At 37.8% G+C, this 19,943-nt stretch overlaps 1 protein-coding gene across 4 annotated transcripts in view; it reads left to right on the top strand.

The window, feature by feature from the left end:
* Positions 1-19,943, top strand: part of kcnc1a (potassium voltage-gated channel, Shaw-related subfamily, member 1a) — a 48,079-nt gene that overhangs the window by 17,230 nt on the left and 10,906 nt on the right. For all 4 annotated transcript variants that reach the window (XM_073836161.1, XM_073836162.1, XM_073836159.1 and 1 more), the window contains exon 2: positions 14,806-15,736. In XM_073836161.1, the coding sequence (XP_073692262.1) occupies positions 14,806-15,736 (931 nt within the window). The remainder of the gene's footprint in view (positions 1-14,805; positions 15,737-19,943) is intronic.

The raw sequence follows: 19,943 nt of genomic DNA, 5'->3' as shown, positions 1-19,943 counted from the left end.
AATAGCTGAAAAAAACCACACAATTTAAACAAAAGAACAACAACAAACAAGTAGCCTAGTGTGAGTAGGCTATTCTCAAACATGTACATTTCCTATTTATGCTATCTATACCCTTAAAGCTATAATTTAGCTAGTAATTACAATAGAGGATTCTTATGTATTCTTAGCTATCTGTGAAATCCAAAACACTGATTGGCAAGATACACTCTGACAACTGAAATGCAGATCGTTATTCTTGAATATGACAGGACACAAATAAAACTGGCCAGTTCTAGTAAATTTACTGATTATGCAAAAATCCATCATCATAAAAGCAGGTGCATCAGTCTTTTAATTAGGTTGCCATTTTAAGGCTGACTTATTCTATCTAAATTCTGTTTTAACCATGTGATCTAACATGGTTTGCAAATTGCGGATTGACAGCTATTTCAATACCCTTGATGCTGGGGGCACTAGTCCGGTTGTCACTTTGCTGAGGAGGCATAGCTCACTTTGCCTAACAATATGACTTTACCGGAGTCAGCTAACTTTTGAAGGAGTAACCGCTGTCACTACAATTGGATCAGCTGCCTGAAACATGGAGAGATGTCCAAATCAAAATCTTTATATTGTCAGAGTGGATAATTGCCTTCAATGGAGCAGTGCAGGTAGGCTAAAATGCTTGTTTAATTTGCTAGCGGCTGGGTAGTTCATGTAAAATGATTATAAAGCTGTCATTTGCCTTGCTAAAAGTTAATATTTTGCTATCTTCCTTACCCGTCTTTGGATATTGTGTAACGGCAGACCGCAAATGTGATGTCAAAGCTGGGAAAACAAAGCTAGAGCGCAGTAACATCACTTACTTCGGTTTGCCTTGGTATTCGTTTGTATTTTGTAGTTACTGCAATTTTGACACTCTCGTTTCTCTGAAACGGGACAAAATTGAACCAGGAGACTTTGCCACAAGACAAGTTGTCACAAAGCCCATTTTAAGCCTTAACTCATTTTTGACCAAATATGTAGTTATTGCACTTTGCAAATAGTTTACTTGTGTGGTTATGAGTGTGCCAAAATGATTTTCAATAAGTAAGCAGTGTGTACCTGCAAACTGAATGTGAAAGAGGTCAGGCAGAGGCACTTGATCCTTATAAGAAACTTAGATTAATAAGAGAATTCTTAAACTTATACCATTTGTTGAGACGGACATGTGTTTTTTATGCATCATGGAGTTGATGATTTTGCATGTTGATAAATGCATGGTATTGCTCTATTTAGAAAGTGAGTGTGTGATCATTTGTGTTGATAGGAATTGCCCCATTAATAATCATTTGGACAGTGCTGTCATTTGAGATCTAATAATGACAATGCAAACAAATACAAAGCTAATGAATGACAAGCTATTAACTGGTTAATTAGCTGACTGAGTTCATAAAACTGTTTACTGTGGATGTTAATTTAGTACTGTGTAAACAACAGACCTTATTGTTTCCATAAAACTGAGCTTTAAGGTGACGTTTATATTCAATGGAACTTTGTTTCCACCACTGAATAAATACATTTTTTTTTAATTGAATTGCATGATATAAACTTACACTTGTGAGCTATGTGTGATATAAACTCGCAATTGTGAGGTATAAATTTAGATTGCAAGATATAAACTCACAATCCTGACTTTTCTGTTGTAAATCCAAATTTGAGGGGGAAAAAGACTGATATATTCTCAGAATTGCGAGTTTATATCTCACAAATCTGATTTAACGTGCAATTATGTTATAAAGTCAGAATTAAGAATTTTCAATTCTGAGAAAAAAAGTCACAATTGCGAGATAAAAACTCGCAATTAAAGAACTTAGAATTGTGATAACTGTGAGTTTATTTCTCAAAATTCTGAGAAAAGCTTATCTCTCGCAATTCGCAATTCTGAGAAGAAAGTCAGATCTGCGAGATGTAAAATTGCAATTGTGAGAGAAAAAGTTGCAATGACCTTTTTTTATTATTATTATTATTCAGTGACGGGAATCAGGCTTCCATAATTTTCTGTCTCTAAACAGAATTGCAAAATAACATTTTTTAATATAAACAAATACTATTCTAAACTAAAAAAAAAATTGCAATGAACAAAATTAAAACTTGCATCTTTGCTGGCCAAAAGGATCGCATCAGTTCTGCATTTTTATTTTTTAATAATAATAACATGCAGTCAAAATCAGGAACAGAGACAACTATTTAGTTTTTTTGTATCCTGCTTCTGTTTGCATGCTTTTTAAAAGACAGCACATTTGCACTTAGTAGCAGTGGATTTCACTTGAATCAATATCTGCAGCTTTTTACAAGACAGGGTGTGTCCTTATGTATTATACACAATGAGCGAGGAATAGGCATCCTTACACTGCTAGGATATTTAATTTTCACTATTCATTAGATAGTCCCACCCCAAATTCACACTTTGGTTAAGCGAGTGTTCTTATGTCATGCTCAGCAGGCGACTCAAACAAACAGATTGCATTTCTGATTAGTGCAGAAATTTCTTCCCGCACCTTTCACCTTGTATATATCATACAGTAAAGCTCCTTTCATATTCAGAAATGTCTTTGGAGCTGTTCTGCTGCTAGCCGTGAATATGTACACGCACAGAAAACCAAACAAACCACACCAAAGAGTGTCGGCAGCACTTTAGGTTGACCACTGTTAGAGAGGAAGTCAAGGGAGAGGCTGTGTTTTTATTTTGAGGCCAGAGTTTTGGTTTGGGTGTTGCCTGTGACTAAGAGTATATATTGGCAGCTTGTGCTAAGTGCTGTAAAAATTACAGTGAGGTTTGTGATGGAGTAAGTTTAAATAAACTGCTGTCAGTTTGTGTAGCTACAACAGGCTTCAAGTTCATTATGAGATGATGACGTCAGGATAAGTAACTGTTGTTAATAAATTAGTGGGGTGTTTACTGAATATACAATAATGAATTGCTACCTCTCACTCCTTCAAGACTGGCCAGCACCATCTTTCCCATTAATCTCCCATCAGTAGAGAGAGCTACTTATTTCTGCTTTAAGTAGAGGAACTTCACTGCACGTTAATGGCATAACAGCCGTGTGTAATGTACATTTAACAGCCCTCCTTTCTGTACACATGTCATCTTCACTGGCCAGCCAAGCTAGGCGGTCTGAGGCTTGAGTGGAATATATTTATGAATTACTGCAGGCTAATGGAATTTTGTTGTGTGGATTCAGTGTTAAGCATGCTAGCACACATACACAGGAAGTTTGTGGTGATGTGGCCAACAGCCTTTTATGCCTCTGCTCTTTTCTGCACTTGCCTGCGAGTGTGTGTATTTTCTGTTAAAACCTTTAACATGCATAATTTAGAGAAGATTCGCACACATAGCATAGTTGAGTATATTTTGAAAAGTCTGTCCTTGGTTAAACTTGCTAATGCACTGTTAACTGACAGACATAAACACAAATTTGAAGAAAAGGACCTGTGCATTAAAAATAAAACCTTTCGGGTGGTCACGTGACCCATACACGCGATGGTTGAGAGATACTGATGCTCCGTCCAAACCCCCTTTCTTTTGCCATTTAAATAGTTTATTGTACTCGACAGTCAGAATTTCCTATTTGCAATAGTGTCAGCATTATGTACGGAAACAGAAAACAGGACTCTTCGCCGTCCACAACCCCCTCTGGGAAGAAAAAGATGAAGCTAGCGAGCAACAAAGCTAATCTGACTGACGCCATTGCGGAGGCGCTTTCGAAACAGCAAATATCGCTTGAAACAACGGTTCAGAATGCTATACGAGTGGCCATGGAAGATGTTAAATCATCTCTGATAGAGCTCCGCCAAGACGTACAATCTCAAACGAACACGGTACAAGACTTAATATCAAAGGTCGACAAGATCCAGGGTGAGACGCGACAGATGAAGAAAGATTTAAACATGTGCACAACAGAGCAGCAAAGCCTCACTTTGAAAATTGCGGAGTTGGAGGACAGGTCTCGCCGTAATAATGTGCGTCTGGTAGGGCTCCCGCAGAGCTGTGAAGGAGATGACACAATAGGTTTTCTTCAAAAGATGCTCCCTACCTGGATACCAGTGCTGAAGAAGAAGGGACCGATCGAGATCGACCGAGCGCACAGAGTGTACGGCTCTGGTAAATCCCGCACTTTAATCTTTTGCGTGTTAAGGTACCAGGACCGGCAAGCGATTCTCCAGGGAGCCAGAGAAGTGATGAAAACCGAACCGATTCGTGATCAGGATCACCTGCTGCGTTTCTTTGCCGACTATAGCGGGTTCACCTCCCGTAGACGTCAGGCCTTCAGAAGTATTCAAAAGGAGTTGCATGCGCTGGGAATTCCAAACTTCCTTATTTACCCTGCCATTCTTCGCGTTAGTTATGGTGGGAATCAACACTCATTCGATTTAGTCAAAAAAGCGGAGGAATTCTTAGTGGAAGCCCGTAATGGGCACGCATCCGGTGCCAGACGTTAACTGGCTTTTTATGGTCCATCGCCGCCTGAGTCTATGGAAGGGTAAAGAGTCCATGAACGGGTTAGGAGGAAGTGCCTCTGTTAGTAAAGTAAAGTGCGTACAATGTAACGATCTGTCTCAGAGGATTTGAGTCCTGAGATTTTTGTTCATATACATATATACTTTTTTATTATTATTATTTGTTTTTTTATGTTTATTCATTTAATTGTATTTTTTATATTTATTTTATTAGTAGTATAATTGTTTAAACCCATTCATTTATTTATTAATTTGGTGAGGCTCTTGCCCTCTGTTAATTTATTTTGTAGTCCACATATATTTTGACTGTCATTACTGCTTACATTATGCATGCTGTTTTACTTCATATTTCATGTTCAATAGAAGAGGGGGTTTGACGTTGACTTTCTGGTGAACGAGGGTGGATGTTGCCACGGGCCCTTATAATGTTAGGGGATTTTGCGGTCTCAGATAGGGGGTATTTGTTCATGTTATTTCTATGTATCTTTTGCATTATTTTGGTTTTGTCACAGGTCAGGCAGATATATTTTGGTTGTGCAAAACTTCCTAAAATTCGCACCATTTTCCCAATAGATTATGGATAAATTCAAAGTTATATCGCTTAATATCAGAGGACTTAATAGTCCTAACAAAAGAGCCAAACTTTTGATTTACTTGCACAGGAAAGCGGTTGATATCACTTTAATTCAGGAAACCCATCTAAAGAGAGCAGATGTTCAGAGGTTACAGAATACATTATTTAGAGTGGTGGCTTTCTCTACTGACAATACTAAAACTAAAGGTACTATTGTTTTGATCTCTCGTAGATGTAACCTCAAGATTGATAGAGAGAGCCAAGATCAATCTGGTAGACTTGCATATATTTGCACAAACATTAAAGGGAAGAAAATAGCATCAATGTATCAATCTATGCCCCTACAATATTTGAGGCAAATTTTTTTCCACAAATTACTAACCACTTGATCTCGCTGCTAGACTATTCTCTGATTATTGGGGGGGATATGAATGCCGTTATAGATCCTGTATTGGATAGATCTTCCTTGTGCAATCAAGTTCAGCTCAATTCTTCTGCTGCTCTTAATAATTTTGTAAAAGCACTAAATTTGATCGATGTTTGGAGATCTGGAAACCCCCTGAGTAGAGATTATACATTTTTCTCGACATGGCATCTCTCATATTCAAGAATAGATTATCTACTGTGCTCCAAGCAACTTTTGATTTCTTTTGATCAGATGGTGATACTTCCAGCTATTCTTGCAGATCATAATCCTATAATGGCAGATTTCAATTGTAATTTGTTAGCTGAAAGATCTCAGCGGTGGCGTTTTAACATTTCTCTTTTACTGAATAACCAGTTCGATGTAGATTTTAAGGCCGGTCTGTCTGAATTTCTTTCATTTAATATTGGCTCGGTTAAAGACCCTATATTTATGTGGGAAGCCACGAAAGGTTTTATCAAAGATTTTTCGATATCCTTTGCTACTAATTTAAAAAAGATGCAAAATCAGAGAATCGACCATTTAGAAAAAGAATGTCAATCACTTGAAGGTTCGTTAAAATCTTCATTTTCCAACTCGGTATTTAAGACACTTCAAATCCTTAAGGCTGAACTGAATGATCTTCTGAGAAGGAAAGCCGAATTTGTACTTCACAGAACCAGACAGAACTATTATTTTAGTGGTGCTAGACCTAGCAAACTTCTAGCCCTTAGATTGAAGCAAAGTCAAGCGAAAGCGTACATTGATATAATTAATCACCCATCCAAAGTACTGGTTAGGAATGGCAAAGAAATGAACTCTGCATTTTCTGATTTCTTTTATAAACTTTATATATCTGAACTTAATCCCTCAAGTCCAAGCTGTACCACTTTCTTGCAGTCTCTTACTTTACCTCGTCTTAGTTATGAAGAAGCGGATCAATTAGGGCAGCCTGTTACCTTGGAGGAACTTAAAGAGGAGTTACAGGGTGCTAAAAAAGGCAAGGCGCCAGGTTTAGACGGGATCCCTATTGAAATATTTCTTAAATACTTTGATCTACTCTGTCCTGTCTTCCTGACGGCCATTCATGCAGCAGTAGAAGCTGGGGCCTTCCACCCACAGTTGAATACAGCACTTCGTTGATACCCAAAAAAGGGAAGATCACTCAGAGTGTGCAAATTACAGAGCCATTAGTTTGTTAAATACAGATATTAAATTGTATGCCAGAATTTTGGCCTTGCGACTGCAACGATATATAAACAAATTAGTTCATCCAGATCAGACCGGCTTTATGCCAGGTAGATTGGCGGCTGATAACATCCGTAGATTACTGCATGTCATACACGAATCCCGAGCTTGTCCCACTCCAGCAGCAGTTCTTTCCTTGAATGCGGAGAAGGCATTCGACAGGCTGGAGTGGGACGTCCTCTGATCTGTTTTGGATGCCTTTGGCCTTGGAACAAATTTTGTGAACATGATAAAGGTATTATATAAAAAAACCCAACGGCTTCTGTCATAACCAGTGGGGTACATTCTCTACCTTTTCATTTAAAACGTGGCACCAGACAAGGGTGCCCGTTATCCCCCATGTTATTTGCATTGTCGCTTGAGCCACTATCCCAGCTGATTAGACAGGAAAACATTTGTTCAATTTCAGTTAAGTCCTACAAACAACATACATCTCTCTATGCGGATGATATATTACAGTTTATTTCAGATCTACAAGCTTCATTTCCTCGGATATTGAAGGTATTTGGAAAGTTTGGTATGCTTTCCGGATACAAAATCAATTGGGATAAATCCGCTTTGCTTCCACTTAATTGCATGGCTAAAAAAGTCAGACTACCATGTAATGTTCCCATACAAACTTCCATGAGTTACTTAGGCATTGTTGTTCAATCATCCCTGCAGGCTATTCCAGATGCCAACTATCCTCAAACTCTAACCAGGGTGGAGCAAGATCTCCAAAGATGGACCTTAATGCCCTTATCACTACACACCAGAATAGCGAGTGTTAAAATGAATGTTTTGCCACAAATTAATTTCCTTAGTTCTATGATTCCGTTACCTGCTCCTAAAAGGTTTTTGGCTCAAACTTAACTCTATGATTCGTAAAATTCATCTGGAATGGGAAACAGCCTAGATTAAAATTTGAAACTCTGCAGCGTGCAAAAGATAATGGGGGATTAGGTCTTCCGAACTTTGAATTATATCATAGGGCTTTTCAAATAAGATGCATCAATGTTTGGCTCAACCCGCTCTCTAGGGTTTCTTGGAGAGAGACTGAAATGAGTTTAGCACATAAATATAGGTTACAAGATATATTGTTCTCTGGGCTAAACAACAAACAATGTATGCAAGCTTTTGGTCCAATCATTGCCAATACAATACTCAATTTTAAACTGATGGAAAAATGCATTGAACATTCACATAACTGGCACACCCATACTCCTATTTGGTATAATAATGATATTCGTTCTGGTGGTGCACCTTTTTTTTCAAGAGATTGGATGCAGAAAGGTATTTATACACTGAAATATATTTCTGGTTCTAACTGCATGTTAAGTTTTCAAGAATTATGTGAGCGGTATGGATCTGAACCCCCCTCTATGTTCTTATATTTGCGCCTAAGGTCGGCCATGAAGGCCTATGGGGTTCCCTGGGGGGAAAATCTACCTGTGCATCCAATTGTTGCCTGGTTTGATCTGTCCTCTTCTAGCCATTTCACCTCATGGATGTACAGAAAGGCCTTAGTGGCTACAGCAGAACACTTAGCTATACAGCACACTTGGGAAAGAGACTGTCAACAAGAGGAAGGTGTTACGGACTGGGGAAGAGTATGGTTGAACATTTTTTCTTCATCTAAAAATCCCAATCACCAACTGATTCATTATAATTTCTGTCACGGAACTTATTGGACCCCACTTAAAAGACATCGTATTGATTCCTCCTTTAGTCCCTTCTGTGATAAATGTTCAGACCAACAACTCGGATCCTTTTTTCATGTGATGTGGGAATGTGAAAAAGTTAAAAAAATTTTGGAATGAGGTGTGTACCATCTTATCAGAAATTATTGATTATTATATACCGTTGAACCCGTCAATATTATTACTGAGTGACGATTCTCTGTTAAATTTCTCTAAGCTACAAAAAACTGTTTGGCTGGCCGGCTTAACATCTGCAAAAAAACTCTTAGCGCAACACTGGCTTCCACCACATAGCCTGGATATGTACAAATGGTTGATACAACTTCAGGACATTATAATGCTTGAAATATCCACAGCTCGGGTGAACCTGGCACAAATGTCTACATTAAAGATCTGGACTATAGCTGCTGAGAAGATTTCCAAGTACATTGCACAGAACAATGATCAGGGCTCAGTATGAATGTGCCAACCTGCAGAAAGAGCTACTGAAAAAGTCCCAGTGATGTTAGTGTTGTATATGCATTACCGAAAGATCGTTCATTTATTCAGAATATGTATTGAATATTTAAATAATAACAATTATAACAGATAGAACAGCCAAAATAGCAAATGGAAACAGTCTCCAGGATTTGTCGTGATTTTTGTGTTTTTAGAATTTTTCATAAAAAAAGGAACCTTTGCCACCGGCTCCTTTATAATTATTACAGATGGTCATAAACTGGCAGGAATTAATCAGGACTCCCCAACTGTCTTTTCTATCCAGCCCCAGTGGGACATTATTGTCCAAAAATGAAAGCACAGCAGTGCCAGCACTCATAGGCGTATACGAAAAGCCCAATAGCCAGGCCCTCCCTACAGACGCAAAACACATGAATCCACAAACACAGACGCAGTCCCAAATGTGGGTGCACTGTGTTAGGCAGTGTTTGGTTACATAAGAGAACGTGACAAGCTTTCATCTTCAGGAAGAGAGGTACAACCGGAGAATGAGAGTAAGAGGTGATGTAAGGGAGAAGGGGGAGGATTTAGTGCTATTTCTGAGACACTTGAATGAGCCTCTTCCCTTCCTTTTCCCTCCATTTCGCCATGTAGTGCAGCAGAAATGCTTTGGCAAATGGGTCACTTAGCACTTTTCACCTAATCATTTACACACATCATCTTTGTCTGCAAAAAGCTCAATGTTTTATAACTCCGATTTGTGTTTAATAATGTGATGTGAACTTTCATATTTGTTATAGCAATAAAATAACAGCTTGTTTCATGTGGGCTGAGTGTTTTGTCACTGCAGAAAACAGCAACTCTGCCATTTGCCTGAATCAAATAAACATGCAACCCCATAAAACTCTTAAAAGTTCATCATTTATTTAAAAATAAATATATTAATGCACTCTGTAGTTTAGTGAGTGTCAGAATACGTAGTGTTCAGCATTTTAATCAGACCGCAGTCCGTCCACACACAATGTTGTGTGTTTTGTTAAAGTAGTTCCATTGACCGAGAGAGTTTCGGGTAACTAGTCGTTAATCTTTTGATGACAGTAAGCGGGGAAACATGATTCTAAGCCCAAACAGTCCAGCGAGGGTAATTCATCTGTTTAAATAGAAAGAGAAAAGAATCAATATCAAGGCTAAACAATTGTGCTGACAAAGGCATTGGACATGGACATTGCATGAACTAGTCATTCAGATTCAGCCACCTGTCAGCCTCACAAAAATGGATTTAGCCTGTGATCTGATTCTGTTCTGTGTGTGTTTTTAATCAAACAGAATTAAACAGTACTGTTTCAAGTGTGTCCTTGCAAAATAAAACTATTAATGACAAAATAAATAAATACAAATCTAAATTTCCTGGAAACTACAGCCAGATGTGAACAAGTTTTGAAAACACAAGGATTGTTGAGTTTGAACTTTATGTTACAGGCCTTGGGTTAGTTAGGGGTCAAAGGTCATCATTAGAAATAGTTTTTGCGTTCCCTGATTTTGTCTGCTGCACTGCACCATTACACCTGGCTTGTTACTAAGATCTTTTTGCTGCACTACGGTGTTGCTGCATGTAGTTTCACCTCTGAGATTGGAAGTGTTGCTCAAGCATGTGGTCTTGGTGTAAGACTTCATGCGTGGGACTTGCTGTAGGAGGCTTGCACAAGGCCATGTTATGCGAACCATTCTGCTCACCTGTAAAGAAATGTAAGGACACGCTAACAGGCGGAGAACTCATTGTACTTCAAATTCATCAAATATGCTATGAAAATGAAAAATAAAACAGTTTGAGAGGCCAGCTTGAGGATACATTCTTGCCATTTTCAAAAAATCCAGTTCTAATTAGAATTTCTATCCTATTTTAGAACCATTCCTATAAGATTTCAGGACTTTTTGCTTTAAAGGATTTCGTCATGTTCATTTTCTTTGCAGAGACAATGTACATAAAAGAGAATGATTTAAATAGGACGCCAATCCTTTTTGACAAGGATTCATCATTTTAACAGTAAAAACCAAGTGCACGTGGTAAAATTTACTTCCTATTGTTCATTTAATGATTCTGAATTTTGGTGGCCATTTTGTTTGGATATACAATAGGTTATATGATACCTTATTGAATGTAAAAGTGCCATGCCATTTGTGATACACTGACCTGGTTTCCATTCTTGTATCGCTGATGGTAACTGATACTAATGATTGATTGGCTGGACTAAACTGATGTTGTAAGCTCACTTCACCATCCTTTCAGAGAAGAGCCTTGCCTCGACATTTATTTAGCTTATGTACTATGAGACTATTAGGGCGTAAAAGATTAAATAAAACAAAGAAACAAGGAACTTTGTGGCGTATTACTATTTTCATTGTAGCGTATATCATCAAACTCCAAAGAGAATGAGTGAGTAAACAAGTTAGAGGATGTGAGAGAAAAAAATGTGATTCAGATCCCACAAGCTGTTTATGTTTCTGTTGTTTATGTTATTGTTCCTTCATTGGGCTCATCATTATACTTTATAGCATGTTTTGGAGTACTTAGCTTCTGAAATCACTGTTAATATTATTCTAGTTTTATCATCACCGGTTTTATTTAGATCACTGGTTAAATTGTTTCTGACTGGTAAATGGAAAATGGTGTTGTAGTGTGTACTTTTTTGTGGTTAACTTTGCTAACAGTTCACACAGACCGGGGCCTAAATACCATTAAACATGATTTCTATGTTGTTAAAGCGATAGTTCACCCAAAAATAAAAATTACCCCATGATGTACTCACCCTCATGCCATCCTAGTTGTATATGACTTTCTTCTTTCAGACAAATACAATCACAGTTATATTTAAGAAATGGGTGGTGATATTCAATAGTGCATTAGAAGTCCAATAAAGTCAAGTGCGCCCTTTCCTCATGAAAAAGTGGCCCACTCAGCTCCAGGGGGTTAATAAAGGCCTCCTGAAGCGAATTGATGTGTTTTGGAAAAAAATATCCATATTAAAAACTTTATAAACTGTAATCTCTAGTTTCTGCTAACTGTTGGAAAGGTGTACACGTGAGAGTCGCGTTTCAGCGCATAATGTAGGACGTAGATGTAGCATAAGCTCTAGTTAAGTTTTGTTTACAGGAGCAAAAGAAGCAAAATTTCCTTTGTTTAGCAAAGTCTTCTTATGCTACACCTAAATCCTACATCATCCGCTAGAACGCCACTCCACTGTCTCATAAACGCACATACCACAGTTAGCTGAAGTTTTCATTCACCTCTTTCATTTTTTAAAGTTAGACATCAACGCTCTTAGTATTCCTCAATCTATTCATCATAAACAATATAACAAGAAAAAAAATGATAAAATTGTAAAGAATGTCTGTTTTCTGTTCAATTTTTTTATAAAACATCCATAGGGTCGCTAGAGACCCGAGGTATGTAAATGTTTAAGTATATTTTTTCTGCGCACAAAATAATCAAATATCGGATGACTCAATACATGCAATTCATCTTTATTCTTCGAGGTGGCACTGTTTACTAGACAATGATGGCATGATGTGTTACTCGTAATTACCGCAGGCATAAAATAAAAGAATATCATCAGCAAAAATTTAACTGGTTTGAATGGCTATACTGCAGAGCAATTTCTGTATGCCAAAAAATATAAATGTAACTGTCATTTGATGGTGGATGTGGTGAATAAGCTGCCAGCGACCAAACTATTGATTTTAAAGTCACTGAAAAGGCAGTTTTGCGAATATGGTTGAGATTGTGAATACAAGCCAGATGCTGAATGTACAGTGGAAGTGCACTCTGAGGATGACAACGATGAAAAAATCATCCGTTTAAATTGAAATTTCAAAATGAAATATGCTTTATTTTTTATGCTTAATTTTATTCTTCTATAATTGTTTTTAAAATATCAAGAGAGTTTCTCTGCTATTGCAGCAGTTAGAGATCCATCCGTGCTGGATATATAGGTCCGGGTCATTAAAGACCCGAATATGTAATAGCAAAGACTATAGAATACCCAAGACATGTCACTCGTATAGTTTTGAATGGGGAAAAATGCAACGCTCATTATGGCCGCGAAGCCCCGCCTTCTTAATGAAAGAGCCAATCGTTGATTAGTAAAGTCAGCGCGTCACTGCAGCTTCCGTTAGAAGTCCCGGTTGCTATAGAAACGATCGGCGCTCTAAGACGTGCGCTCATTACTGCGCATGCGCACTGGCTCATTTAGCAGGAAAAATAAGCGTTTTTTAACGCTATTGGAGCTCAAGGAACCATATTTATGAGGCAGTTCTTGTTGGATTTCGTTGGAGATTTAAAATATGAAATTTAATCGTAAGCTTGGTGAACAGTTTTGGAGAATTTGATGTTTCCCCATTCAAACAGATAGGAGCTGCACTTGAATGCCCGAGAGGCGTTTCAAAGATGGCCGCCGAGTGACATGACTTGCCTTAAAGGGACTTTGGTAATAGTGACTGGCGAAACATTTATGCATTTAAGGGTTAAATATGGATACGGTTCTTACAAATCGCATCATTTCGCTTCAGGAGGCCTTTATTAACTACTCAGAGCCATGTGGAGTACTTTTTATGATGCGTGGATGCACTTTAGGGTGTACTCACACTAGGCACGGTTGCCATGAACCGAGCCAGAGTACGATTTCCCCCCCTCCCCACTCCCTCTCTGGCCTGCTAATGTTACGTATATAAATGGGTGAGCATGAGAAGAGAGACTACATAAATTCACTTGTCACTCAGTTTAAGACGTTAAATTAGTTATCTTCCTTAGTAAACACCCTTTTGTTCGCCATGGCTGATAGAACCTCACTCACTCGCTCCTCAGTCATACTGACTGCGGCAGCAGCGGGGAAACGTAGTGGGCGTGGTCACTTCAATCGAGAGTGACCAATAGAAAAAGGCCCTTCATCCTGATAGGTAGAGACCGCCCACTGAGATTCATCTTTACTCGCAAGCAAAACTTTTCAACTCGCAAACAAAAAATTTAGACCCGCAAAAAAAGACAGCAGAAAAGAGAGCAACATTTGTGGTTTCGCGATGAAAAGCGTTTGAAGTGCACAAAGAAAAATAAAGATTGTAAAAAAATTTACACGCACTGCAAATAATTTTGTTATCAATTTCTTTATTTTTGAGATTTAAGAAGACTTTTTTTGCAAACTTTTATTTTTTAATTACAAAATAATTAGTTTTACTCTCAAACACAGTATGTTTGTTTGAATAATAAAGACACAAAAATAACCCCATAGGTTCGGAGCACTCACACTAGTCAAACGAACCGCGCTTTGGTGGTCAAACGCACTTTGGCACGGTTCAAACTGCCATTATAAAGCTTGGAAGAACATTTTTAAATATAACTCCGATTGTATCGCCTAGAATGGCTTGAGAGTGAGTAAGTCATTGAGTAATTTTTTTATTTTTGGTGAACTATCCCTTTAAAATAACAGAAAATGACAATTATATCAAATCCACAATAAAAGCGCTAACTTGTTAGGTCTAACCTGTTTATTCAGTTGCTATTCTAAGCTTTTAATTAGCTTGTGTTTGAGAGAGTGTGTTTTTTAATACTGTTTGTTTGCCTGTAACTTTATTCTGTATTTGTTTAGATTGCTCTAGTTATAATCTACACACAGTGCTTTCTTGTAGATGTCAGAATGAAGATTTTTAGTAGTCTTAATTGCCCTATTGTTTAAAAGCTTGGGGGTGGCAAGACTAAAAAAAAAAAAAAAAAAAAAAAATATATATATATATATATATATATATATATATATATATATACTTTCATTCTGCAAATCAATCAAAAAAGTTACTAAAAATACATGTATAATGTTATAAAAGATCTTTTTAAGCCTGCCACTTTGGGAAGGATGCAAACAAAAGGCTTTTAAAATTAACTGTGTTTTCCCCTTCTCATCCTTTTTCCATGTTCTCTCTCTCTCTTTCTCCTGCAGTGGGTGGCATTTGCCTCGCTGTTCTTCATACTGGTTTCCATAACCACATTCTGCCTGGAGACACACGAGGCCTTCAACCCCATCATTAACCGCACATATTTTAACCCTGTAGACAACAGCACCAGGTTTCACTTAGAGACAGAGACGGTTGTTTACCTAACCTACATCGAGGGAGTGTGTGTGGTGTGGTTCACATTTGAGTTCCTCATGCGTGTCACCTTCTGTCCAGACAAAAAGAAATTCATCAAAAACACCCTAAACATCATAGACTTTGTGGCTATCCTGCCATTTTACTTGGAGGTGGGCCTGAGCGGACTGTCCTCTTCTGAAGCAAAGGACGTTCTGGGTTTCCTCAGAGTGGTGCGATTTGTTCGGATTCTCCGAATCTTCAAGCTGACGCGACACTTTGTGGGCTTGCGTGTATTGGGACACACTCTCCGTGCCAGCACCAACGAGTTCCTCCTGCTCATCATCTTTCTTGCGCTCGGAGTGCTCATCTTTGCCACCATGATCTACTACGCTGAGCGAATCGGTGCCAATCCAAATGACCCACGGGCCAGCGAGCACACCCATTTCAAAAACATCCCCATTGGCTTCTGGTGGGCTGTTGTGACTATGACCACATTGGGCTATGGAGACATGTATCCTCAGACTTGGTCAGGCATGTTGGTGGGCGCATTGTGCGCTCTGGCGGGTGTGTTAACCATTGCCATGCCTGTGCCTGTCATCGTCAATAACTTTGGGATGTACTACTCTCTAGCCATGGCTAAGCAGAAGCTACCAAAGAAAAAGAACAAGCATATTCCTCGTGCGCCCCAGTTGGGCTCACCTAATTACTGTAAGTCTGCCATGAACTCGCCCCACCACAGCCCACAAAGCGACCACTGCGCTCTTGCTGCCCAAGAGGAGATTTTAGAAATGAACAGAGCAGGTAAGAGGCTTGTTTAAGCAATGTCCTTCTGTATTAAAGAAAAATCCTGAGAATTTACTCACCCCTATGTAATCCTAGATGTTCATGTCTTTCTGTTGTCAGTCGCAAATAAACTGCATTTTTGAGGGAAAACATGGATTTTTGTCCTATAGTGGGCTTTAATATTGGCCAATGGGTTGAAGGCTTTAGTGCAGCTTCAAAGGGCTCTTTGAAGTCCACTATGTGCGGAAAAATCCTGGAATGTTTTTCTCAAAAACCTTAGTTTCTTTGAGACTGAAGAATAAAGACATGAACATCTTAGATTACATGTGGGTCTGTAAATTATCAGAATTTTTTTATTCTGAAGTAAACTTTAATGTCATGGAATCAAAAATGAGATATAACTCACCTTTTCTTCCCTTCCACCTCACCATCTTTCTAGACCTGCCTGAAATCACACATGTAACCTGTTTTCAAAATCTCTCGTTTGGGAATCGTTCAAATGCAGCTCAACCATCTGGAGACATTATAAAATCTCATCGCACTGCATTCTTTACAAACATGCGTGTAGAAACAAACATGCGTCTTCACCATGGTTGCGTAACGACCAATACCCCATGCAACATTTTGCATATCTATCATATATGTTTTTCCATCAGACTCCTGTGAGGATAAATTATATCCACCCAGACAAACAGGAGCACACTCATTCAACAGCTTGCTCTTGTTTTTGGCTATCAGCTCAAGTTATGCATCCAACCTATATGTCAATACAGAATAGTTTTTATTTGATTATTAGCAACTCTCACTTTTTCATATATTGTTTATATTTGAACATTTTTGCAACATTATGTGCAGAGAAACATAAATGTTGCACTGTAGGATATAAACGTTTGCCCACAGTTTTAAACACACCCATGCATTTAGGCTATGGCATGAGCTTCTGATTTACTTGAGAGGGTAATCAGAATGACAAACTAAAGTCTTACTTGTATTGTTAATATTTGTTGTAGCTGCAGAAGTGTGGAGTAATAAACAGCTGGAAGTACTCCTGTGTTGTGAACCATACATTCATAATTAGCATTCATAACTTCTTATGTTGGTTTGAGTTCAGATTTGTGGTAAAAAGTAAAAAAGCACTGAATTTGTTGTAGCCTGTCAGCCAGCGACACAGTAAGAGGGCCTGACCAGCATAAATAAGATATTTCAGCCCACTCCACTCTGTCCTCAGCATTCTTACCATGACTAAGTGGTGGTGAGTGCCTTCATTTGGAGCACTCATTTAGAGATTGGCTGTAAAAGAGAAGTGAAGAGATGGGCTTGTTGGTTGTATCTGATCAGCCTGGGTAAAGAATCTCTCATTAATGTTTGAGAGTAATTGTGAGTGACTCCTTCATAGTGACTGGAGTGAGTAAGTGACTGGAGGGATTCCCACATTTCTAAAAGCTATAATTAATTCCAAGCTTTAAAGGGGTAGTTCACCTAAAAATGAAAGTTCTGTGGTTAATTACCCTCATGTCATTCCAAACCTATCTTTGGAACACAAATTAAGATATTTTTGATCCACATTCAAGGCCCAGAAAGGTAGTAAAAACATCATTAAAATGGTACATGTGACATTAGTGGTTCTTTAACAAAGTGTAATTTTACAAAGAATACTAAAATAACAAATTTATTCAACAATTCTTCTCCTACGTGTCACCCTTGGTGCCATTATGCATATTAATTTGTGTTCCGAAAAAGAATGAAGGTCTTACGAGTTTGGAACGGCATGAGGGTGAGTAATTAATGAAAGAATTTTCATTTTTGGGTGAACTATCTCTTTAAATGGAACAATCTATGGGTTTCAAGCTTTTTGATTTCAAGGACCATCATCCCTTTATGATGAAATATAAAGCTATACATAAAAATGGAAAGAAGAAACTCAGCTGAAAAATGTAAAATAAAATAAAATAATAATAAAAATAAGTGAAAGAGAGGACGCAATATATCTTCCCCATCAACACAATATTAAATATATGTGATATTTGAAACCAGCCTTTAGATAGCAATATGAAAAATTAACAATATATAATATCAAAATTGGTAAATGTACAATTATTGACTTGCATATAATTAGAATAGTGAATTTAGTTCAGTCTAACAGTACAAAAAAATCGAAAGTTTGGGGTAAGATTTTGACAGAAAATTATACTATGTTCAGTAAATAATCAAAACAGAAGATTACTATTTGAAATATACATTTTCTATTTATTAAAGAATCCTAAAAAAATCCATCACAGTTTTCACAAAAATATTAAGCAGAAATGTTAAGAAATGTTTCTCCAACACCAAATCAGCATATTAGAATAATTTCTGAAGGATCAAGAAAGTCTGAAGTAAGGGCTGCTGAAAATTCAGCTTTGCCATCACAGGAATAAATTACATTTTAAAGCAAATATATATTTGAACTGTAATATTATTTCACAATATTTCTGCTTTTAATGTATTTTAATCAAATAAATGCAGCCTTGGTGAGTGCAAGAGTTTTTATTTAAAAACATTTAAAAAAATCTTACTGACCCCAAACTTTTAAACAGTAGAGTATATAAAAAATAAAATAAAAATAAAAATAAAATAAAAAACAAATCTAAGTTTTTCTCTAATGACCCCCGTTTTAAAAAACAATGAATTAATCCAGTGTAACTAGATGAACAAACCACTCAGGATGCACACTGTTGTGAGAGTTTGTGACAAACTCTAAACTTTGACAACTCAATCAAAAATGATATTACTGTATTAGAGACAAGCTTAAGTATGTCAGGTATTTATACAGGGCAGAAAAGGAGAGTCCTGCCTACAGGGTTTATTTACGTAATCATTCTGTCCTGTTAAAGACAAAGCTTTGTTATGAAGTGAAAGGATGGGTTATGCCTTCTGTTTTCACACAATCTCTTTATTATTTCATTCTCTGTGTTTTTACACTGCACTGGAGCCTGTTGCTATGGCAACAGTGTCCAAGCAACCGCACAATAGGAATCGCACTCTGCAATGAGCTGCAGTCATTCACTCGCCTTGCACGACTCCTGTGCTATTCACACGGTACTGCAAAAACACACACACACACACACACACACACACACACACACCTCACACACAGTGTTAGATGGTCAGAGTTAGATAGTCTAAGGATGAAGCCAGTATAAATCAATACGTGACCTACTGTTAATTAGTGGGATAAAATATCTTTGGATGTTTTTAGGGGTTCATATGCACCATCTATATCTATTGGAAGAGACATATAATGGATAATGAATCCAGTTCAATTCTGGTTTTCGTGCCAGTTGGATTTAAAATCTAAAATAGCAAACTATACTTAAAAAAAACCCTAGATATTCTTCTTCTCCTTTATTCTATCGCACTCTCTGTTCAGCGCAGCTATTCTAAATCTCTCTTGTAAATGAGTTTACAGATGGCACAAAGGCCTTGATTATCAGCTCCATCCATTTGACTTTGGGCAGAGAACCGTAAGAATCACCAGCACATAGAGCGAAAGCATCTGTTGAATTGGCCACGGTCACAGAGACACTGCAGCTCTGTGACACTCACACACACACACACACACACACACACACACACACACACACACACACACACACACACACACACACACACACACACACACACACAGAGTCACTGTTTGAGATGAGTCAACACTCCGTCCTCTATAGACAGTGCCTATATCCATCCCTGTCGTATAGTTATTTCTAATTCCGAGGTCTCCTGAGAAATAGGAGTTGTGTAATTATCATTATGCTTTTGGCCCTGTCTTTATAATTCAAAATGGTCCACTTACACTTAAAGGGATAGTTCACCCAAAAATTAAATTCTGTCATTAAATACCGTACACTCAAAAAAATGTATTGAGAGTACTACAACGCATACGCAGGAGCCACGGTAGAACCTGGATGTGCTTCGCCTTGTTTACAGCTTTACTTATTCGATCTAGAATATATAGACAATGAACTAAGAAAAAATTGACCATCTACGTCAGAATGCCAGTTCCTGCGTGTATGCATCATCTTGTGAACGGACGTCAACGTATTCTCATAGCTACATAAAATTCTGGTTGAACCAATGATGTTACATGGACTTTTTTAATGATGTACTTACTACCATTCTGGGCCTTGAACATGGTAGTTGTGTTGCTGTCTTTGCAGGATCAGAAAATGGGTTTGAAATGACATAA

This window comes from Garra rufa, chromosome 3, assembly GCF_049309525.1.
Source record: "Garra rufa chromosome 3, GarRuf1.0, whole genome shotgun sequence".
Classification (NCBI taxonomy): domain Eukaryota; kingdom Metazoa; phylum Chordata; class Actinopteri; order Cypriniformes; family Cyprinidae; genus Garra; species Garra rufa.
The sequence above is the reverse complement of the archived record's forward strand: the minus strand, read 5'-3'. Positions and strand labels throughout refer to the sequence as shown.